A 25,081-nucleotide genomic window follows, 5' to 3' on the forward strand; every position below is an offset into this window, starting at 1 on the left:
TTTTTGCTGAAGGAATTTTAATTCGCTAGTCTTTACCCAACAGGTGTAAGTCCATTACCAACCAGTATTTCAATGAGTAAGTCCATTTATTTGTTTACTTTACTGTTTGAGAATTTCTTAAGTGAAGGACATTACCAGTCGTTAAGAGCCATTCATAAGCAGAACCCCTTATTTCTTAAAGATGTTTGAATTTCATAAATGAATTTTTCATTGGGAAGCTAACTTTCATCAGGAATACTTTTATAGGCTACTGGCACTCCTCGGGAGCAACCTGCTGATTTCACACCTTAATATTAATTTAAGCTGAGACCTTTGACATGTATGCCAAATTTAGTTTCTTAGTTGGCCACTAATAAACTCAAAACTTCTCACCCCGATGATGTCAGTATTTCCCTTGCCCCCTCTTTCTTCTATCATGTTCTCAATAACAAATTCACTAACGGCTCCCAGCACACGCAGATCATTTATTTCCCCATCTGTCCTCGTTCATCTCCGTCACTACCATTCCTTCCGTTCTCGTGAAAGCTCTCCACCATGTATCTCATCACTGGAGCCCCTGGACATCACCATCTGTATGGTCCTTTTCCTCTTCTTCAATGAAGCCTTAGCATTTCCATTCTCAGTAACATACTGTCATTATGTTGAGAACATTTAGATGCTCCTTTTAAAGGACATCTCATAAATTTCTATTGAAATGAGGTAATACTTGGGATCACGCTTTTCTGTCTGAACCACAACCTCTGGTCCCTTCTCCCAGTTTTACAGCCATGGGGATGGAGGGCATTTATCAAGATGTGTTGGCAGAGTTCTTAATATCATTTTCAGTCTACACACCAATACTTTTATGATTCTGTGCAAAACAATATCTGTTAACCACAGAAGGGGCATTTTTTTCATTTTATAAAAAAGTGAAAGTAGAAGTATTTCCTGCCCATTCTGTTCAGAACGAATTTAACTATTCAAAAGTCTAAGCATATAAATTAGGTAATGTTTTTCTTTAAATGAATATTGCTGTCATTATCTTTGAGATATTTATGGAAGTAAAATTGTTTTAAAAATCCAGTTTCAGTGGTGGTTAAATACTCATGAAAGTATACATTGTTTTCTCAGCAAACAGTGTTACGAGAAACAATCAATTTCAATGTCTCCTCTTTCGGGATCCTATAGATACACACAATCATTTTGAAAGGTGACATTTGCGATGCTCTGAAGAAATAAGGAGAAATAATGTTACAAGTTTGTTCTTTAAAAGAAAATCTCACATGTTTAGTTATATTTACTCCATATTTTATCCTCTTCCAGAAAAAGATGATGAATTACTAACACAAAACACTCAGTCCTCCACATTATGAGGAAACTGCTTCAAATTTGTGTTAAATTGTAAACTACATATGAAAATAAACTTACATATAAAAGTACTCATTACTGACAATTCCAGTATTAACTCAAAATGAGGACTGAAAATTATCCTTCTTTTACAACCATCTTCAATTGTGTCCTCATTATCTTCTAAAAAAATTATTTTTAGTGTGGCTTGTCATGCCTTCCATAATACAGAATAAAGCATGTCTAATGTTACACCAGCAGGTTTTCCTTTTCAGTCAAATTAAATAAAAATAAGGTACTAGGTATTATATCATGGAAGAGTATAAAAATGGAATATATTCATGTTATGCAAATATAATCATTAACCTGACAACTGTAGGAAAGGAACTTCTGTAATTGTCTTATTTGAATGACTAATGCTAGAGTTTATGTTAAAGTACATTCCATATGGACAAAATAATTATTTTCTTTGAAGTACCCAAAAGAAAAATAAAGTACTTAAATTTAAGGTATGAAGAATTCTAAACTTTAGAAATTTAGATCCTTACCAAATAAATTGGTTAATTTTCTGCTTTAAATTTCTCCCTTGGATCGAAGTCAAATTTGGTTTTTATACTTTCATAGAAATGTTTGATTAACAGCAGATCCTTGGTGACTGAAGGATGTGCAGAACCGCCCCAGATCCCTCTGTGTGTGTGTGTGTGTGTTTCTGTGTGTGTCTGTCTTTGCATTTGTATGTATGTGTGTGATTCAAAGAGTAGGTGGTTAAAGAATACCACTCATCCAGTTAGGTCAGCCTTGTTTAGATCTATTCTTTTAAGTTTTCTAAAGTAAGAAAAACCAGCTTTTGCCTGTGAACGTGACTTGCGGATGTATCAAATCTGATTATTATTACAGACATACACTCAAGAACTCCATTCTCCAGATACTTAGAGTAACTTAAAATAATTGGAAAGGCAGTTGAATGAAATGCAACATTATCTGTGGTTCTGTATGTTTCTGTGTACACCCGAATTACAGCAGTTAATTATTTCACAGTTGGTGTAGCTGATCTACATAGAACCGAGCCTTTTGTATCCATCTCTCAATACCCAGTGCCCTGCATCTGAGTTGTTTTTCAAAAAATGCTGGTATATTTTAATGTAAGGCAATCAAATTTATTTACTTAAGAGTATGTCAGCTTAGTCCCTTCTGAAAAGAAACTGGGGTAGTAAGGAACACTTAGGACAAATTTATATATGAATTAAACCTTTTATATGCTGAAACACATATAGACTCACACAGACAGTCTTGGCTTACTGCCATCTGAGTGGGCCATAATCCCTAAGTATAACTAGGGTATTTAGGAAAATGGTTTTAAGAAACATAAAATGCAATTTCCGTTCTAAGTAGTGTATTTATAAAGCAAAGAACCCAAATCTATAATGTAAGTCATATGCATGTGCCTTAGCCATTAAGCTCGAATTAAGTAACTCTAAAAGTCTAGGGTTCCCCAGAAACACACAAGCAAGTGAGCAATTCCTGTCATATTTGCTCCTAAATAAATTGGGAATATGAGCTCCTTTCCTTTTCCTTTATCTCTGATTGATTTCTGCCTTATTTCTTGGCCTGTCTACAGCGATAATCTCTAGCAAATATACCCATTAGCAGAATTGCTGCTCGTTGGGAATCTTAACTATATATGTTATAACAAATATCCAGTTTTCAAAATTGTTTGTACCACTTACACTATCTTCAGCAGTGTATTAGAGTTCCATCTCTTTTAAAAGCTTGTTTCAGTTGTTCTAGGTCACTTACACTTACATATAAATTTTAGAATGACCTTGACAATGTCTATTAAAAATTGTGCTGGGATTTTGATTATAGTTCTGTTGAATCTGTAGGAATTTGGAGAGGACATAGTGTATCTTTCCATTCGTATGATTCTTCTTTACTTCTGTCAAAAATGTAGTTTTCAGTATAGACATCTCTGGATTTTTTTATAACTAGTTTATGTTGCTTGCTATTATAAAAGTTACTCTTTCATTTTTTATATTTTATTTTCTAATTGGTAGTTGCTAGTACATAGAAATGAAGCCATTTTTGTATTTTACAATGTATTTTAAACATTGCCTTTAATATAGTTCAATTATGAGCTCTAGTTGGTTGTTCTTCGGGGATTTTAGAATTGTATAATCATTATGTCTTCAGTTTAAGTCTTCATATCAAAAGAGAAAAACCTGTACCTCATATTTCTGTGACATCTGACACAATTTTAGATTTGCAGAATTACCCAGAATACTATGTAGGGTTCTGGTTGGAATTACATTTATAGATTAGCGTGAGAACCTTTGTGAATCATTATACTGTCCATGTATCTCTTTACGTCCCTAGGACCTTAATATCTTTCAAAAAAGTTATTTTCTCCTTAATAGTCTTAATCACTTTTCTTAGATTTATTCATTCTGTTTTATGTTTTTCATGCCATTGTAAAACTTACAGAGCCCCCTTCCATTTTCCACGTCCTGTTGCTGTTGAGTTGGAAAGCAATTCTTATTACTGCACCTTACGGTTGGTTGACCTGCTGAAATAGCTGTAATTCTAATAACTTGATATGGATTCACTTGGTTTTTCACATGTAGACAATATAATTTCCACAAATAATGACAGTTTGGGTTTCTTTTACATTTTTTAACCCTTATATGTGTTTTCTTTTTTCTCAATTAGCAAACTTTGTTACACCTCTATGTATAAAGGAGACATTGCCAGCATGTTCCTGAATTTAAGGGTATTACTTCGGTTTTGTTATTAAATATAATGCTTGTGCTTTTTTCCTCAGCCAATATTAACAAATAAGTGTTTAGAGTTCTTCAGGTTTCCAAAGAGAAAAGAAAATGACTGAGAATGGGATCATTGAGATGAGCCTCACATTTCTGTATGAAACTTTGGGTTTCAGAAAATAATGTATCAACACCTGCAAAGTTCTGAGTGATAGGAAATATCCAGCATATATTATAATTGACCAAGTTATTTTTCAAATGTCAATGCAACAGACACATTTCTTTAACATGAGAGATCTTAGGAATTACAATGCCTAGAGAGACTTCCTCAAAAATAATAATGAAATACAAAATCCTGCCAAAAAATAAATGGAGGTGACATAGGGAAATGACAAGCGCCAGACTCAATATTTACATAATTAGCACAATGTCTTCCAAACCTCACACAGTTAAGCATTTACCAAAAAATTTAATGCAACCAAAGAGTAGATGAATGTAAAGCAGACCGTGGCCATACTCAAGGATATTAAGAACTCAAGGAATACACCTACAAACCCGTCTAAGAACAAATAACTTAGCAATAAAATCAGGTCCACTGAAACATGTATGGGTATAATTACCAAAGGAATAAAGAATCCATGGTAAAAGGTTTGGTAAACATTAAATCCCTTGATCTTTAATTTAGTCAATTATAAGCAGAATGCAAATTAAATGTCTTAGAATTTGATAGGCAAAAACATGGCTAATGAGATACAAACTGCTGAATATTGTTAAAATGAAAATATTAAATGAATCTTCTGCTCTTATTAAGTACAGTCTTAGTGAATATATCTCATTTTTAGAAAATTAACTCTATCCACCCATTTATCTATGTACATGTAGACAGAAACTATGTAGAATGTTGGTTATTTTAATAATTATAGTTATTTCCAGTTGGTGGAAGGCTTTTCTTCTTTGCATTTATATGGTATAATTAGTATAAATGTCATAATTTTTAGAAAAATCATCACATCATTATTCCTAATTACTCCTAAATGCAAGAAATGCAAGAAAACATGCCTCTTTCTTGCACGTTAATGTGTATATTCTTTGCATGATAATCTTGATGAATTAATTTAGGATATATGAACTTGATCTCTTGTCCATTCAATTACTAACCAACTAAGTGACACTGGACAGCTTCCTGAACCACCTGAGCCTCCTTAATTCTCTCCTGTAAAATAAGGGAGCTGCAGTAAATCACTAGTACGAGTCCCTTTAAAACAAAAACTTTTGTGATATATTGTGGAGACACAGGTTGTATCTCTGCCTTTCATCGTACAAATTTAGGAGGACATTTGAACTTTGGCCTTCTGTTTTCTGCCTCTCCTTTCGCCTGGCTTACTCAGTCTCCCACTCACCACTTCCCTTCATTCACCTTTTCCTCCCCAGGCTGTGTCGAGCACCCCTCTTTATCTCTGTCCACCCTGAGAACATGACTATCATGGCGCTTAATTCAGTGATGTGAATTATGTTTGTACATTGTCTGCCCTGCTTGACAAATTATTTCAAATCAAGATCAATTCATTATCCTATGCCCCAGTGCATACCACTGTGGCGTATATTAAGTGCTCTGTGAATATTTGTTGAGCTGAATGAATTACATATAGGAATCTATACACTCAACTAATTATGAGCGTTTACTATGAGCAAAGCACACTGGTAAGAGCTGGATTCTTCCTTTTTGTTCAGAACAGTGTATGAAATTTACACAGATATGCAAACTTATACTCCTGGTCTGATTTGAAGTTTTTGAACAAGGAATAATTTATGACCTCTATCTGGTAAACACGTTTCAAAGATATCATCAATATTACCTGTCCAAGATGCCGATAAAATCTCTTTTGCAGAGGGAATTCTCTCTGCTTTTATATGATTTTTATAACAGTATGTCTTAAAAATGTATTGACAGTATAGTCCAATATGTCTAAGATGTATCAGATATGGCTTCTAGTAAAAATAAGCTCCTTAGAAAGCTTTCTGTATTGTTATCTTTTTTCCAAAGGCATGATTGAAGGATTTTTAAAAAGGACTTGTATCTAAGCAGAGATTTTAAAATAAAACTGTCATGTTCAACTTGATGTTTTATGATAGCAACATATGAAAAATACTTCAAAGTTACAGGGCTATCATTATGTTATTGAAATACTAGGTAAATAGGCTCTTTGTCCATATATCTTCTTGGTTGGAAAAAAATGTATTTTGAGAGTAGAAATGTTATTTTGATATATGAAAACCTACATAGAAGATAAATGTGAAAAGTGTGAAGAAAGATAAGGCTTATAGCGAGTTGTGCGGCACTCAGGTTATAAGAGATCATGGTGGGGCTGGTGTCTAATTATTAGCATCATTCCTTTTAAGCAAGCTACACGTTACCTTTTATTTTTCACAACAGGAATGGTTAAAATAGGTACCTTTCCCATGCAAAATACTGTCCTTGGTCCTCCTAGGTTAGTAGAAAGTTTCCGTGAGCCTCAGTTGTATGATCTGTGCAAAGGAAATATTAGGAGTAGCTAATGCACGGTATTGGTGGGAGGATTCAGCGAGAGAGTGCTTGGTTTAGCACACTTGTTTAATGAGGATCAGCTGCTATTAGAAGTAAAGCTAACGGAGGGATCTTCTTGCCTCAGACTTTTCTCCTCATCAGACTAAACTACTCCTGTATCCAGCCACCATTCTCAACTATGATGTGACCATGGAGTCTTCAATGGCCGTCCATATGAAATGTCTTTAAAAGCTAAAATATCTCTATGAAACATTAAACACTTATTGATCACATTTTAATATCCCTTACAGCCAGATGAGGAATGGTTTCTGGTGCATAGTTGATAAACTGAGAAGTTTCTCCCATACTCTTATCTTGGTAGGCTCTACCCGTGAATCGTGCAGTGGAAACCAATTTTTAAAGTTCTTTTTGATATTTCTAGTTCTTCTGATTTATGGAGATCCAAAAAATATGGCTATACATTGTTAATTTTTCTTGCCCATACAAAAGGCATCCATGTGTGAAAACACATGAGTTTTTAGCATAAACATATTCTAGAGACATTTTCACATCAGTGCATAGAAAGCTTTCTTATTCTACTATATAGATGTGCCATAGTTTTCTTAACAAGATCCTTGTCAATGGATATTGGTGTTATTTCCAATTTTTTGCTATAATGTATGCACATAACATTGTTATGAATGCAGCTGTATCTCTGATGTAAATTTTAGAACGTGGGAATGATGGGTCAAAGTCACATACATTTAATTTTGATGTTGTTTCAAATTTAAAATGTTCATTACCCTTCCTGCATTGATTTGAGATGCCCACCTTTGTCATCATATACTCTTATTAGAATTTCTATTCTGTCTATTGCTCTGATTATTCAGGTGCATAACCACACTTTTAATTATTGGGGCATTATAGTATGTTTAAATACCTGTTAGGTCTCCTCTACATTACAAGTATTTTTTTTGAGCTTTTGGTTACTCCCTGTTTGGCCATAAGTTAGTGTGTCTAGTTGTAAAATAATAACTTAAGGTTTATTGCATTAAACATATTAACTAATATAGGAGAATTTATCTGCCACCACAAGCACACGTATCTTGCGTTAAATCATAGTTTATGTCCTCCAGAAATGTTCTTTTGTGGGACTTGGCATTTTTTTTAAGTATCTTTCTAGACTTTTTAACATTTATGTGACTACTGTAAACAGAGTTTATTCTCTTCCATCATACTTTCTAAATGATTGTTGTTTGTTATTTTAGGGTTTTCTGAAAACGTTGTAAACTCTCACCTTAGTGAAATGAATTCCCTGTGTTCTGCAATAGAATTCAGGTGGTTCTACTGTTTTTTATAATAATAATAATAATTTATAACTCTAAAACATGAGTTAATGCTTTCCACCAATATATATTGAGCCCTTATGGAAATGTATTGTGCAAGAAGTTGCTTAACATGGAAAGTTGAACTTTCCACAAGCATGCACTCCAATGGGAGCAATGGATCTTCAATATTATAATTCACAAAACAAAGGGGTAAAATAACTCTCGTGTTTGCAGCATACAGACCATAAGGACACAGAGACTGGGGGCATCATGAAGAACAGGCAGGCATGATCTGCCCAAAGCTTCCTCCCTTGAAAACCAAGTATTGATAGAAAAAAGTTATCAGATTGACAAAGTGTCAGAACGTCTGGAAAACACAAAGGCAGTGTTGAATGTATAGCACAGAGACGGTAGCTAACAGTACTGTGTACTTGAATTTTGCTGACAGGGTAGATCTGAAGTGTTCTCACAACAGCAACAGAAAAGAATAAGAAAAGCAATACCTATGTGAGGTGATGAACATATTATCTCAGTTCACAAAATCATTTCTCTTTTGTGAGACTAGATCATTTCACAAAATATAGACACATCAGAACATCAAGCTGTACAGCTTAAATATATACAAGTGTTGTCACTTGTACCTCGGTTAAAGCTGTTTTAAGAAAAAAAGAGTGTCAGCAAGAAGTTGTGAGTCCCTAGAGGGCTTGGTTTGATAGAGAGAAGAGATAGGGGCAGAGGCGGGGCTGAGGGGGATGTGGGAGGCTTTGCACACTTCCTTCTGAATTAAAATTCACCTGAGATGCAAGAATCCGTCAAATGTGTCATTGAATTGAGAAAAACGTTAGTATGATTATTTTGATGGCAACATACAGAATAGGTTAGATAGAAAGCAGAGATAGGAAGCCAATTTAGCAAACTATAGCAGTAATTTACTCTTGTGCTGGACTTTAAGAAAGATAACTTAATCTTTCTGCCTGAGAATCTGATTCTGTAAACTGGGGTAATTATTGCCTACCTTATTGCATTTCGGTATGGTTTAAAGTACGTTAATATTTGTAAATCCCAATTGTATGATCCCATAACAGTGGGGACCATAATAAGCTCTTTAGATACTAGCTGTTAGTATTGAAAGTCTAGATAGCTGCTATTATGTGACAGGAGAGATGCCCAAAATGTTGACCCCAGAGGAAACGCCAGGTTAAGCCACACAACTAAGATAATACAAAAAGCACCCAAATCTAATTATGTAGCTCTGAATAGAGGGACAATACATTTTATAAACAGCAGCCAAAATTTAACTGGGGAAAATGGTTGAAATAAAAATGTGAAGGAAATAAGAAACACTGTGTAGTTTTTGCAAAGAAATTTACTTTCTTTCTGAATGAGAACTCTTGCTCAGAACGTTTCATGTCAGGAGAGCTTTATACATTTGAAATCGGTCATCCTTTTGGCTGTTTCTTCCCCGGGTTTTCTAACTCCTGAACCTTTCATGTCTTTCTCCTACTGTGAGGTGAGAAGCTTCTGTTCAGCTGCTGAGCACGGATTAGTGCCCAAGGCCTCAGGGTGTTCTCACATACCATTTAGTTTAGATCTTGACATTTTCTTTTACTCCTTACTTTTTGTAAAGAAGTAATTTATCCCTGCACAAGATTTGTGTTCTTAAAATGAAAGGATACAACACTTGTCCAAAAGGGTATTTTCCAAACAGTCTGTCTGAGGACAAGAATCTAACTATAACTAAGCACATGGATTAAAGAGCTCAGCATTGGTTTAATCACAAACAAACCCAGTATTGGTCTTCAGGTTCCCCCAGTTTAGAAGAAGGAAAGTTTAGTTTCAGACCCTTTCTCTTTCCACTCTTTTCTTTTTTGGTGTCTCCTGACTGTTCGGTTTTCCAACGTGAAATGTTGGCAATTGAACCAATATTCTCAATGTATGAGAATAAATGGGTGATTCTCCTTCCCTGGTGGGCTTCCAATTCTCAAGAACAAAGACTTCCTGGTAGATGTTCAGGATCTGTTTCTCAGTGATTTAGATGAAAAGACGGTAAGGGGTGAGTTTGAGGAAGATGAGAAAGAGGCATTTCCCACACACAGGTGACTCTAAAAAAAGAATAGACAAAGCATATACACCACCCGGCACCACTGCAGCTCCATTTCTGTGTTTTTGGCATCCTTTCCCCAAACCCCAGGCACAAGCTTTCACCTCTGGAGAGGGTCAGCCTGTTCTCCTATTTTGGTGTAAGCTTTTCCAGCTTTAAAATCAATACATTAATGCTTTGCTTGTTTAAGGCTCAAAAGACATAATGCAAAAGGACATAATATAATTATAAACACAAGCTCTGGAACTAGATTATCAGGACTGGAATCCTATATCTCAGATACTGATTTTTTAAAAAAAAAACATTTCTGTGCCTTGTCACATGTAACACAATGGTAGCAATGTAGCCTAATGATGTTGTTTGATGGATGAAATGAGTTAATACATCTTAAAAATTTAGACCAATGTGTGGCCTGGAGCACATGCCCACCTTAGTAATTATAAAAGAGCATCTATGTATAAGGTACTGATGGATTCTTCCAATGGTTTTTAAGTCGGCACTGTGTTATGAATGAGTTTGGGGAGAAGAGAATAATGCAGCGACCTGTAAAGCATGGCTCCTTCTGGAAAGGAGATTAATTTTCAAAAGACAGCAAAGGAAAAATGATAAAGGAAAGCAGGGTAAAGAGATGTCCCTTTTGACTGGTCTCTCCACGAGAGAGGTAAGACTGAAGACAGGATTCAAAAGGTTTCTAAAGATTGTGAATTAAAAGATAAGAGAATTTCAGGTAAAGAATATGAGGCAAATAAAGAAGTGACAACAAATATATTCAGGAGGGTGATGAAGAGTAAACCAGTACAGTTTGAGGAGAGGATTTATAGAGATGTGACAATGTTTCACAAGAGTTTGGCATTCGTTCATGAAGGTTCTTGAACAGCAAGCTGCAGAACTTGATGAGAAGCTTTGAAAAGTTTGTTGCTATTGGTACATTTGTTTTTTGGTCCAAAGAGATATGTAACCAGGGCTGTCCTTTAGGACATTATTAGGGCAACAGTTTTTAAGTTGGAATAAAACAAATGTGACAGCAGGAGATCAGCTGGTTCCTAGAACAGTATTTTGTTAAGTGGGACTCCACTAGTTTTTATGAGTGAAAATGGGAAGTAAGGGAGATGCGTTATGCACGGGTGGTTAAATGCATTTGTCAACTAAATTGTTCAAAGGGATGAAAAGGTTTCAAAAGCTGCTGAAGAAAAAAACAGGAGGCAATCTAAGAAATGTGGTTTAACACATTACAGAGTAGGAATATAGTAAAACAAGGATATTATAAATAATAAAACCAAAAAATGAGATGATGAAAAGGTCAGATAGATCAGTAACCCCATAAATGTAAACAGATTTTGCACTTCTATTAATAAACAGAGGCCATAAACATAATGCCATAAAGAATACCCTATGAAACTGGTGAAACCAAAATAGGAAATTGACAAATTTGTTTAAATGAGAACTTCTGCATGAAAAATTAAGTTATATAAAAGTGAAATGTTAAACTACAAAATAGGGGAAGGGATTTCCAACTCTAAGGGATATAGGATTTAAAACTAAAATACATTAAAAAATTCCTACAAATCAAGCAAAAGCAAAAAAATTGCATCACATATATCAACAGAAAAAGCTCAGTCATATAATTGGAAATGAAAATTAGGTCTTACAATGTGTTATGATGTTTTACATTATTACTGCAAAATTTTAAATTAAAACCTAATAAATATGGCTTATGAAGGTATAAAAATACAGTACATATGTTAGTCTTTTATTAGGAGGATGCACATTAACTTTAAGATAATATGTTTAGTACATATATAAAAAAAATTTTAATTATTAGTGAAATTAGCTCTGAAATGTCTTTTAAATCATTGTCATTAACATTTTAATAATTCCTTAAATTTGTTATCAAATCTGGCAGCTGTTCATGGTGAATTGAAATAACAGTAACTTCAATTGTAATCAGCTTATTACCAGAAAACTCACATCAGTCAAAAACCAGAGTAGAATCCCTCATTAGAAATCAATGAATGTCACCAATGTATTTAAAGAGCAGCAGATTATCAGAGGCATTGAATAATTCTGTTTCAGGTTTTTACATTTCATTCAAGACAATTCCAAAGGTATGTAGACTTAAGCTAAGTTGATATACTAATTTGAAACAGAAGTAATAGAAATGCCTTCGCTCATTTGATCTTTTAAATACATTGAACTTGTAGTTTTTAAGAGGCAGCAGAAGGCTCGAAGTGTTGAGAAGCGAGGGAGAAATCAACATTAGAAGACTGCAAATTTCTATCATGAAACTGAAGTAGGATAATACATTTCACAAGAAAGATATAGTTAACACTGAGAAATTGTTCTAAAAGGTAAATTGGAAAGTATCCATTTTATAGGAAGACCTCAGTTTATTACTTTGTCAAGAGCAGTTTTGGTCATGCAGATATTTAAATGCCATATCAAACTCAATAAACTGATAACTAAACTCATGTCTCAGGTTTTCTGACAGTCACATAAATGTCATCATTCACTTAGAGCTGAAGGTGTAATAACTTAGATATGTCTTTTATTCATCTCTCCCTTCACTCATATTTAGTTCATAGTGAAATTCTAAATTTTTTCTGTGATGTTTCTCAACTTGGGTTCCTCTTCATCTCTCCACTGTCCTCAGCATAGGCTGAGTTGCCATCTCCTCTGGCATGAATGTACCGCTTATCTAATGAAAAATTTCTGTTTTCATAGTCATGTTGCTAGTGATCTAATATTCTTTTTTATTTTATTTTTATTTTTTTAATTTTGGTATCATTTAATGTACAATTATATGAGCAACATTATGGTTACTAGACTCCCCCATTATCAAGTTCCCACCACAAACCCCATTACAGACACTGTCCATCAGCGTAGTAAGATGCTGTAGAATCACTACCTGTCCCTGTGCTATCCTGCCCTCCCCGTGCCCCCCGCCCCTCACTACATTATGTGCGCTAATCATAATGCTCCTTTTTCCCCCTTATCCCTCCCTTCCCACCCATCCTACCCAGTCCCTTTGCCTTTATTAAATGTTAGTCCATTCTTGGGTTCTGTGAGTCTGGTCTAATGTTCTTTAAATACTATTTCTATAATATCAATCCTTTAATAACCTAACCATTGACTCCCATTTTCTGCTGAATCAGATGAAAATTCTCTTTGATTTTTAAGGTCCTCTACCATTAAATTTTTATTCTTCATTTCTTCCCTGGATGTGCTTTTTTTTTTTTAACTCAAGCCGTTCTCACTGTATCATAGGGGCACCTCCCTTGAGGGTTTTGCCCATAGACTTTGGGACGGTTTAAGTAAAGGAAGAGAAAAAAATCTATGGCAACACCAAGAGTTGAAGATTCTCTGATTAAAAATACAAAAATAAATGAAAACAAAAAACCAGGAAGAGAAATAAAATGAAGAGGAAATATTCTGAGCTTTGACTTGCACATTTGACTTTTACTTCCAGGTGAAAATGTCAGTTTGAAGCTGTGATTGTGAAACTCTTTGGGGATCAGGTCTTGACATGACTGAGCCCTGTTACTAACTTGGTCCATGAAATAAAAGCAAACTGGTTGTACATGGAATATGTTCACTGATTATTTCCACCTGTACAACTGACTGATAAATTAAACATGATGAATTTTATTGATATAAAGCCGAAGGATATTCTGACTTTAGAGAAACTAAAACCTAGCAGACATGGTTCTTTCCTGGAGACCTTGAGCAAAGGGAAGGGGTTTTTTGTTCCCTATCATGTCCATGGACTTTGGAGCTGGAAGACCATGATTGTCCTCTGGGGCTGTTATTGTTTCCAAAAGCTGCCACCTGCTTGGGGTACTGCTCAGTGGCCCACTCTGCAACTAGCACATTCATTTTGATCTTTCCAACTACATGAAATGAGAAAAGTGGAGATACATATTGCTCTTTAAGCATTTTTTTCAATGTTCATGGACAACAATATTTATATTTTGTGTTAAACAATGGTGAATAATGCAAAGCTCTCAAGTTACAAAGTTGGTGAAAACTTTCTCATAAAAACTGAACACTCATTGAATTATGCTCCTGTTGCTCCAGGGGGAAGGGTGTTCCTGGCTGGGGCGAATACCCTATGAAACTGGTGAAGCTGAAATAAGTCAAGGGAAAGGATAGGTTGGAGAAACTTGCATTGCTCACAGCTTGCTGGAATTTGCTGGCATCTCCTCCAGCCACTGCTCATGCTGTCCCCTGGCAGGCTCTCTGCTTGCTACCTGCCCCTTCGAGGGGGGAGCCCATTAGCAGATTTTTGGTGATGGTAGACACCAGACCAATTACGTACCAGGAATGGAGGAGAGGAGAGAATGGTCATTTCTCTCCACCCCTTGCTCCAGATTGTCCAGAGGTTCTGCAGTGGTAAACAGCTATTGATATATGAATGAACTAAGGCTAGGTGGGAGATTCTGGAAATTCTGCAATTTACCCCATAGCTGCAGTGAGAAAGGAAAGAAGTTTTAATTTTTTTGTCTTGTGATTTATACTTACATAGGCAAGTATTTAGACAGGCAGAGGTGAATACATATTTACGTTTATTATTTATATACATATGTGAACTGAAATTTTAAATATCAAAAAGGTGTAAGTACATATGCATGTCTATATAAATACGAATGGAGTGCCACAGGAGCACAAAGTGACAAGAGTGTGCCTCTGTCCCTCTCATTGCTCATGTCTCACTTTCTATCTTTGCATTTTTTTCAGTCACAGGTTATATAACCTAAAACAGGAAAGGCCAGTAAAAATAGTTTTAAAACAGCCCTTGAACTAGGGACACTGATTTGTACACCTTATGAGATGCCAGTGAGTTTTTTTCTAAATTAAGCTATTAGCTGAAATAAATATGTGTAGACTAGTGGATATTTAATAAAATACATCTCCAGCAATAATGTGCTCTTTTATACTGTGGCCTGCTTGAAGCTCCTTGTAACACCTTTATAATTACCTTTGACTCATTCTTAACTATTTCTAATAAATTCACAGTTGGAGAAAAACATTCTGTGCTTTATATTTATCAGAGAGCCACTGCATTTATTTCCAAGACTTTAGCAGACTAACTATGTCAGAGTCACTAGTGCATACAAAGGCGGATCCATGTGGGGAGATGGAACTCCAGCGGTCTGCACTCCCAGCTGGGCACACAGGGCCATCCAGCCACAGACACTGCGATTGGCAAAATGGTGATGGACAAAAGCTGCAAAGCTTACAGTTTAGAGGAGACATGTAGCTTGAAAAATCCAGGCATTTAATAGATATGAACCTGAAATATCCAGTATCCGCGTGGTCTGGCATATTCCTGGCCCTCTATGGCTGTGTTTAAAATTTGATTTATAGCTTTTAAGTGTTCTAAGTTGCCTGGTTAACATCTACCTTAACCGGCAGAACAAGTTGATGCTACATGGAGTTCTGAATCTTATTTCTGTCTTAAGCAAAGATCCTTCCCCACCTTAGCTCCCCCCGACCTTTCTGTGGACTCCTACTGCCCTTGCTCTGGGCCACTGCCCTCAGCTCCTGGGCCAGTTCAGGCAGGGCTGCACTTCCATCTCCACAGGGAAGCCCTCCTTCCTGGATGCCTGTGTCACCCTTCTCCCACCCCCTCGAGTGTGTAAATGGCCCCTGGGAGTGAGCGTGCTCTCACTATTCTCTCCATTGCACTTAACACCGTGGAAAAGCCTGTGTACCAATTCACGTATTTACCAACTGAGTACCACCTGTCTACCCCATTGAAACAAAAGTTCCAGGAGGCAGGAACTTTGTGTCCATAAGGGCAGAAACTTGGTTTTTGTTGTTTTTATTGTTTTAGTTTATTTGCTTGTTTTTAGTATTGCATCCACCAAATATTTTTGAATGAATTAACAGATGAATGGGAGTGATTCTGGTATTGTTATATATTTAACAGTGACTAAATATATTTAGCAGTATTGAAGCTCACACCTATATTGAAACAATAACAATAGCTAGAGCTATGTTCATTAGTGCATTAAGCTTAAATCTGTGTATTAAGTATTTTTTACCAAAACGAAGTGACTTTCAATAGTGCGGTACATAACTGGTGAAGGGATAAAGATTCAGGACTCAGCAACTGAAAATCCTCATGGTATAAGCCTGCAGGAGCTACTCCTGGATGGGCTTGGCTTTTTTATTTGTTATCTTGATATGTTCATCTGATAGGTAGTTTTATAAATAAATGATTAAACCTTATACCTCAAGTTCTCATTTTGTATATAGGATTTTACTTTCAGAAAGAAACACAAATATACGCTGCTCCAGATATGCCACTTTCTTCTGGGTTTTCTAAAATCTCCAGAAATGACATTTCTGTGACTCCCTTTAGTGCAGTGGACCCACTGGTTTGACAACTCCTGTAATCAGAAATTCTTCCAAGTTTTCAACCAAAATGCCATTTGAAGTGCAGAGTTCATTAGGCCAGCATCTGGGACCGAGTAAGCCCATTAAATCTGACTTTTGGTTAGGGTAAAGCTTGTGAATGAGTCCTGGCTAAATAACGTAATTATGGCTATGGACTAAAGCCAAGGAACTGCCATGTACTTCACAGTGAGTCTTACATGGAGAAAGGATGTCCTTTGTGTAACATCACCGTGAAAAGGAGAAAGCACTAAGGAGAAGAGATTGCTTTGAGGTAAAAGGGTTTTAATCGGAGGGAAAGGATTACGAGGGTATTTGATTACGGCAGGCAGGCTGGCTGGCTGGCTAACGCTGTGGAAAACCGAGGTGGTGGAGCAGCTGGGGATCCTGGGGGTTTCTGGAGTCTTGGCAGCAATGTGGAATTTTCTAGAAGGAAAATCTTCAGGGTATCCAGGGGCCTATTTGGTGAGACACAGACATGCTTAGGAGATAACTCTTATTGAGAAGGTGAATCAATTAATTCCTCAAATAGAGAAGTGACAGGGCAGGCAGGAGTGTCACCCGCGAAGGGACAGAACACGGGAAGGTCAGCCGCCTTGTGAGAGATCCGTTCTGTTGTAACCAGTGAGCGATTCCCTGTGCCTTTAGATGCCCTTGAAGAGCCAAGCAGTGTTTGCAAGATGGCACCATCTCCCCCACGTACTGCTAACGAAGGGCATTTATTTTGTCTCATAGGACAAAATAAAACTAAGGTCCCTCATTTCATTTATGTGGCACTTTCATATACTCAAAGAATCCCTATCTTTCATCTGTAAGCAAAGTAAAACCTATTCCTTAATTTTTTTCCTCAGAGGGGTGATTTCTTGATGGCCAGCAATGATTCTTGCGGCTCCTCTTTGGTACGTCCCCAGCACACTCACATAAAGGGTCAGTTCTAGAGCCCAGAGCAGAACAGAGCACACAGAGAAACGAGAGGCCGTGTCCTCACGGCCCCACCCTCCGTACGCTTCTGCTCCGCAGGTTTTTCAGAGTGCCGACGCCTGCTGAATTGGGCTTCACGTGGGCACTGAATGGCACTTCCAAATTCTCTGTGCCACAGCCCTTTTTATTATCTAATTCTATCACAAAGCAAATTATCTTTGAAAACTGTGAAAAACCCCACACAAGCTTTGCATTATAAGCATGTATTAAATGACTATTTTATTAAGTTTAAAAACTCAACTAGACATCTGATCAAAATATTACTAGTTTAAAACTAGGAAGAATTCCTATTATTTTTCCCAATAAATTATTTGTTTTAATCACTTTATGGTGAGATTTTTTTTTTAATTTGACTTTTGAAATATCAAAAATGACCTAAGACAGACAGAAGTTGAGGAAATTTATGCAAAATACCTGACCAGTAGTCTTTTAATCTGTCAAGGTCATGGAATGCAAAAAAAACAAGACTGAGAAGCTGCCAAAGATCAGAGGACACTAGGCAGATAGGACAAGTAAATTCACCGTAGGGTCCTGGATTGGATCCCAAACAGAGCAGGGCATTGGGCAAAAAAGCTGGCGATTTTCGAGTAGAATCTGTAGTTTAGTTAACAGCATTTTGGCAGTGTTAAATTCATAGTTTTGAAAAATGTACCATGGTTATTCAGGATGTTAATAATAGGGGAAGCTAGGTAAAGTCTATTTGGGAACTGCCTGCACTATTTTTGCAACTGTTTTATACATCTAAAATTACTCCAAAATAAAATAATAACTTAAGAGGCTTGGCTTGGTAAACAGTCTATTACATCAAGTCTTAAAAATCAGTTTTGTCTCTGTGTGGTTACCTCTGTAAATGCAGTAGCAAAAGGAGATAAGATACTACAGAAAATACCGAATCTATTTTTCCTTATTATCCATTATCAGGTTTACCTATCACAATATTGAGGGCCGACATGGAAATACTTACGCTTTCTAACTTCTGTTCAACTCACTTTTTAATAGAGAACAACTATAGTCACAGGGAACGGGCACTGCACTCAGGGAGTGTGTGTGTCTATTTCCATGAATATTACAAGGCTTCACTGGACATCACCATGGTTCCTGAGCTAGGAGCAAAAAAGTGCAAAAGGTGCAAGGAGAGGCCTTCCTCTGTCGGAAAAAACAAAAACCATATTACCAGGGATTTGGGTCACAGAGTCTTCCTACCCCAGCTAGGATTCTAAATCCATTGGTAAATAGCCAGGAGATAAATACTGATAATCTATATATATCCCACTTTGCAAATGATATTTTTATTTATCTGCCTCTTATCTCTCACATTTCTATTCATATTCATGTAACTGTTCTTCACTTCCACAATATTACTCCTGTGACAATTGCTTCTAAGAACCGCCACTATCTCTGCTTATAAAAATAAAATCTAAAAGTATTTGTCTTAGCTGCCATAACAAAATACCATAGACTGAGTGGCCTGAACAACAACCATTTGTTTTCTTATGGTTTGGAGATTAGAAGTCCAAGATTAAGGTGTCAGTATGATCAGATTCTGGGGAGAGCCCTTTCCCTGGCTTGCAGAAGGCCACTGTCTCACTGGGTGACTGCATGACCTCTTTGTTGTTAAAATGGGCAGAGAGTGAGTCAGTTCTCTGAAGCCTCTATTTAGAAGGACACCAATCCCAGCCTGAGGGCCACACCCTCGTGACCTAATCCTAATTACCTCCCAAATGCTTCATCTCCAACCTATGAGTTTAGGGGGGGACACAGTATAGTCCATGGCAGAGTCCCAAACCCAAGAATTTCAAGTAAGAATGTGTGGACTACATTTTAAACACCTGTGCAACTTTAAGAGATATACTGACCTTGACTTATAGATGAAGAAACTAGCTCTTAAAGAAGTTAAAATAACTCTTGCAGGACAAGACATTTAAAATAGCAATACCTGGACTAAATAGCAAGTGTTCTGACTAAAAACTGTGTTCTCAGATATTATAATAAAATACTCTCAACCCTAATATAAGGTTGTGGGATTTATAAAATGACTGAGTGAAGTGATTTATCCTATCCAAAAATTAACTCATGCTATGTGGTGGAAAGAGTAATTTTAGGAAATGAGTAAATTTGATATAATCTTTTTCTTTTTCTTTTAGCTGCATATTGATAAATATAAATAGCTGTATTAATAATATCCACACCATTCTGAAGTTAGCAGGAACTCACTTGTATTCAACAGAGTATTTAGGCAGTTTTGTCTACTGATATCATATATAACGTAACTCCCCTCATTTCTGGTATTATCCAAAACCTTTAAAGATATATTGGTACCAACAGTGATTTTTACATTTTACGTAAATACCCATTATGACTGCAGATGTGCTGAACAGTCTTCCCCTAAAGGGTGTTATATCTGTTTTGTATTGGACTAGCCTCTGTTCGCGATTCCTCTGTAAGGCACCGTGACATGAACTTTGTATGTTTCATTTATTTTTATTTTCACGACCACATGATCTGTGATATAGGCAGTGGGTTTTCCCCAAGTGAAGAGAAGGACACAAGCCTTGCCCCGATTTACACTTGGGGGTCTGAGCTGGGATTCCAAGTCCAGTCTTACTAGGTCTATAGTCCCTATATGGAGATCATTAATACATTTCTATTTATTTAAAAAAGTTCTTATACAGCACACTAATTGCTTTGAATGCAGAATATTTGGATCTGAATTTTGTTAGAACTACATGACCTTAGTAAAGAAGTGTGCCTACATATGACTGTCACATGCAGCATGTTGCACCTACTTTGTAAGTAAAAGGGGCTTGAGAAATGAGCTGACCCTTGTTAGAACCTTCTGGTCACTAGAACATGAGCCCATCTTGTTGACTCCACCCTCTGTCACATGAGGTACCTTCTTTGCTACATGACACTTTCAATACTGTGTCTAAGGTTGCACAGCTAGTTAAGGGCCAGAGCCACGAGGTAAACCCAGGTCTGTCTGATTCCAGAGTGTTGACTGAGAGGATGTGACCACAGGCTGACCCACCAGCTGGCTCTGGGCAGCCAGAATGTAATCCCTGCCCACTGTTCGACAGCAGGAGCTGTTTCCAAGGACACAGCCTTGAGAGAATAAGGGGTGCTGAGACCGTCAGGTGTTGAGACCGAATAGATGAATGGACCCAGTTAAGCCCTCTCTATAAATTCAAGGTTCTGGTGGGAGGGTGTGAAGATCTGCCCATTTTGCTACCACCATAACAAGGCTGCTTTGTAAGTCCCTGTGCTTGTTAACCTGCCATCTACCCATCTGGAATGGCCTGCCTCTTTCCTGGTCTCTCCCTACCCTCTGTGTATGGGGCTCAGTTTCAGATTTCATCTGGGAAGTTCCCAAGTTTGCCAACAAAAGCCTTATTAATTTCCCACAATACCAAACTATCTTTTCTTGTAGGTTTGTGTTTTCTAAATTTATTACTTAAATTTACTTAACATATAAGCACTTTTTATGAAGTTCACAAAGCATAATTTTACATTAAATAAACCCATGTAGAATTGAATTAAACACACCATATACTGATGTCATATTATAATCACTATTTGCACTGTATCATTTAAGTATTATTTTACCTTGGGGGTGGAGATCAGCAAGGAGCCAACAAATAAATAAATAAGTTAAACACAGTGTGCCCAACACAAGTGTGCAGAAAGAATACTGGGGGCCATGAAGGATTAATTTAATTCTGAATTTCTGGGCACATGGTTAGGAACCATGGACAGAGAAGGCATGCGTGTCAGGCTAGGAAGAGAGGGAGAGACCCGTGGATGTGGGCCAGAAGCTCAGGGTTGTCCCTCAGGGGCTTTTTGAAGCTACTGGCAAGGAGCTAGGACAGGTAGCAAGAGAAAAGCAAAGTGTGAATTTGCCTTATTATTCTGTTTATTCTGCTTTTAGCACCAGAGGCTTTTATGTGATCTGCCAGTGCCTTTTAATATGGGAAACACTGTCTTCTCAGGAATGAGAGACAAGGCACACTACGAAAGAATGGAATCATCTGGCCTGTGTTAGTCAAAAAGAGCATAGGATAGCAACTCTGCAGTTTAAATAAAGAAATAGAAGAGAAATCTAAGTTTCTGCAATTTCCTTCTATGAATTTCCTTATGGCTACAGAGAATGCATACTCCAGCAAAAAAAATGCTAAGTATTGAAATATAAAAGTTGTGGCCAATTAGTATTTTTAGACCTCTTCAACCACTGAAAGGAGGCTCATTTTCTTTCTTTGCCTTCAACACACCTGTGGAGAAGGATGGGCACCAGGTGACAATCAATCTCAAGGTCTGACATTAGTTACTGTTGTAAGATATGGGCAAAGTCTAGAGATGATGGTTTGTGTGTGTGGAAAGAGTGGCTCTGCTTTTCTTACCAAAGCTAAAGAGATGTGTGTTCAGGTGGAAGTGTGTTCAAATCCTGACACTGTCACTGTCTTTATCTTAAAATGGAAATAATGTACTTCATATGGTGGGTGTGAGGATTAAGTGGGTATGTACATTTTAAAATGTATTGCATGTAATAAGCATTTAATGAATGCTGGTTACCATAAAGATATAAAAGAAGAGACAGATGTGTCTATTATAAAAACATTGTCTGCTTTCTAAATTAATATGTATAAATATGCTTTTTAAAAAATTTAGTCCTACAAGATTGATTTTTAAATGTGATGTTTCTTCAAACATAGAATTTTGAGCTTTATGAAAGTGTTTAATCTTAGTAAAAAGTAACTGCATTAGCATGGAAAACAGAAAATTGTCACTAGGATGGTGAGAATAAATATTTTATATTTTATTGACATTGAGATAATTTAATTAAAGACAGTTGAAGCCAGCACATTGAGAATCTCATAACTTGAAATATTTTCTTAAAAAATTCATGTTTACATTAAATAGTTTTAAAAATTGCTGTAATTCTAACACATAGCATGGTTTCTGACTTAAAAACAATCTCTCTGTAAGTGCATTTAATAAAGTTTATTTCCAATGGATTAATTGAGTAAGTTCCTGATGGTACATAACTCGTGTAAAAAGTAGATAATAGGCTTCTTTTCATTGCTTTCAGATTTTCAGACGATGCTGGCTGGTTTTCAAGAAGGCTTCTAGTAAAGGACCCAGAAGGCTAGAAAAATTTCCGGATGAAAAGGCAGCGTATTTCAGAAACTTCCATAAGGTAAGTCACAGTCGTGGGAGTCACTGGGGAATAACGCGACTCTGGGCAACAACTTGTGGAGAATTTTCCTTTGATGGATGAAAACTGAAGAGGCAAAAATGCATGACCAGGATAAAATGTTGCTGTTCTGATAAAACGCAGAAGTTATTTTTCTCCTTTATTCGAATCATCTGCTGTAAATGCCAGTGGCACCTTTGCAAAATGAAAGACTCATTTTTATTGCTACTTTGCAAAATGAGATGACTCATAACTCACCCAGATCATTTTCCGAAGTGCTGAGTGGGCATTTCCCCTCTGCTCAGGTTAATTGTGCATTTGTTACTTCGATTTAAACTGTGGGCAATACTTAGGAGATAAAACTTTTGAGGCTGGCGTTAGCGGTGCTGAAGACACTGTCCCTGTACATGGTTTACAGCCTTAACCAGAGAGCCATCATCAAATATGCTGATGTGCTGAGATGTGGCATAAAATCTGTGAAGAAAATAATCCATTTCTTAAGATTTAAAAATATGTTAAGAAATAACCCTCAAATGATACTGAAGATGCTAGTTAAGGTTATCCTTGGGGATAATGTCAAAGCAGAGCTAAATATTTGGTAGTAAAAAGGAGGATTCATGAGCAGAACTCAGAACTGTGAAGGAGTATTGCTTGCTGGTAGAGGCCTATGTAAGGTTGGTACGGATTCCGATTCCACATTGATGATAATCCAGAGTAAGTTACCCTGACTGATGTAATGAATTTGTGGATTTATTTTATGTGACATATAGTTCTGATTTTCTCTTTTATAAAACATAGTCCCTGCCTGGGATTTAGGTGGGCAGGAGGGATAGATAGGCAGAGCACACAGAATTTTTAGGACGTGAAACTTCTCTGTATGATACTATAGGGAACTAATTAGTATAAGGCGCTAACTAATATTTGACTGTAACTATCATTATACATTTGTCCAAACCATAAGAATGCACACCAAAATTAACCTTACTGTAAATGATGGACTTTGGGTGATTACATTGTGTCCAAGCAGATTCATCCATTATAAAAAATGCCCCACTCTGGTGGGAGATGCTGATAATGGGGGAAATTGTACGTGTGGTAGCAGGGTGTGTGTGGGAAACCTCTACTTTCTACTCAGTATTGCTGTGAACCTAAAACTGCTGTAAAAACTAAAATCTATTAAAAATTGGCTATTCAACAATAATATGCTAACCAATTCTATTACACCAATAGCAAAAAGCTGTTTCTTTAAAACAGTGAGTTTAACGATATGTCTTAAAACATCATATAGTATACCTTAAACTTACATGTCATGTGTCAATTATATTTCAGTAATAGAGCTTGATTAAAAAAGAATCTTAATCACATTACACAGTGGGTAAGATATTTAGGCTCTATATTTAATGGCTGTGTGAACTTGCATAAGGTATTTAAATTCTATGTACCTAATTTTTCTCCTCTGACAGATTAAGATTATAATAGTGCCTACCAAAGAGGGTTATTGCAAGCACTAATTGTTACTATGGACATATAATGAGATTAAATATAACTGGATGTTGAGCATCTTTCATTTGCCTGTTGGCCATCTGCATGTCTTCTTTGGAAAATGTTCAGGTCCTCTGCTCATATTTTAATTGGATTATTTGTTTTCCTGGTGTTGAGTTGTATGAGTTCTTTATATGTTCTAGATATTAACCCCTGATCAGGTACGTCATTTGCAAATGTGTTCTCCCATTGAGGAGATTGCCTTTTCATTTCATTGATGGTTTCCTTTGCTGTGCAGAAGCTTTTCAGTTTGATACAGTTCCATTTGTTTATTTTTGCTTTGTTTCCCTTGCTTGGGGAGACATACATAGAACAAAATTGCCAGTATTTTCTATTAGGAGTTTTATGGTTTCAGGTCATTGTTGAGGTCCCAACACCATTTATTAAGAGACTGACTTTTTCCCATTGTATATCCTTGCCTCTTTTATATGTGGAATCTAAGAAAATAAAACAAACAAACAAACAAAACAGAAATAGACTCATAAATACAAAGAATATAGGGGAGGGGGCTTGGGAGACAGACAAAATAGGGGAAGGGGATAAAGAGGTACAAACTTCCAGTTATGAAATAAACGTGTCATGAGGGTGAAAAGTGCTGTATAGGGGATATAGTCAGTAATATAGTATATCTTTGGTTGGTGACAAATGGTACCCACTTATGGTGGGATTTTCATCATGTACAATTATGAAATCTCTATGTTGTACCCCTGAAGCCAACATAATATTGTACAGCAACTATACTCCCATAAAAAACGTAGCAAGAATAGGAAAGTGAAGAATAAAAAATATAACTAGATGTTATTAATACACAAAATTGTATTGCTAAGCACATAATTACTTACTTGGGCAGATGATAAGCTAGAGGAAAAGTTAGCCATCCTTAGTGTCTGTGAGATGTGATAGTGACTTGGATGAAGGGTGCTGGTATTGGAGGTG

The 25,081-nt window shown here is 36.5% G+C and overlaps 1 protein-coding gene and 1 long non-coding RNA gene across 3 annotated transcripts in view; one reads left to right on the plus strand and one right to left on the minus strand.

Moving 5' to 3' along the window:
* The window catches only part of DOK6 (docking protein 6), a 309,246-nt gene that overhangs the window by 77,756 nt on the left and 206,409 nt on the right, over positions 1–25,081 (plus strand). For both annotated transcript variants that reach the window (XM_037000763.2, XM_037000762.2), the window contains exon 2: positions 22,499–22,606. In XM_037000763.2, coding sequence (XP_036856658.1) covers positions 22,499–22,606 — 108 coding nt within the window. The remainder of the gene's footprint in view (positions 1–22,498; positions 22,607–25,081) is intronic.
* The window catches only part of LOC118968783 (uncharacterized), a 200,756-nt gene continuing 198,758 nt past the window's right edge, over positions 23,084–25,081 (minus strand). The window contains exon 7 of the long non-coding RNA XR_005056635.2: positions 23,084–24,582. This is a non-coding gene — a long non-coding RNA (uncharacterized lncRNA). The remainder of the gene's footprint in view (positions 24,583–25,081) is intronic.

Source organism: Manis javanica, chromosome 9, assembly GCF_040802235.1.
Source record: "Manis javanica isolate MJ-LG chromosome 9, MJ_LKY, whole genome shotgun sequence".
Lineage (NCBI taxonomy): Eukaryota > Metazoa > Chordata > Mammalia > Pholidota > Manidae > Manis > Manis javanica.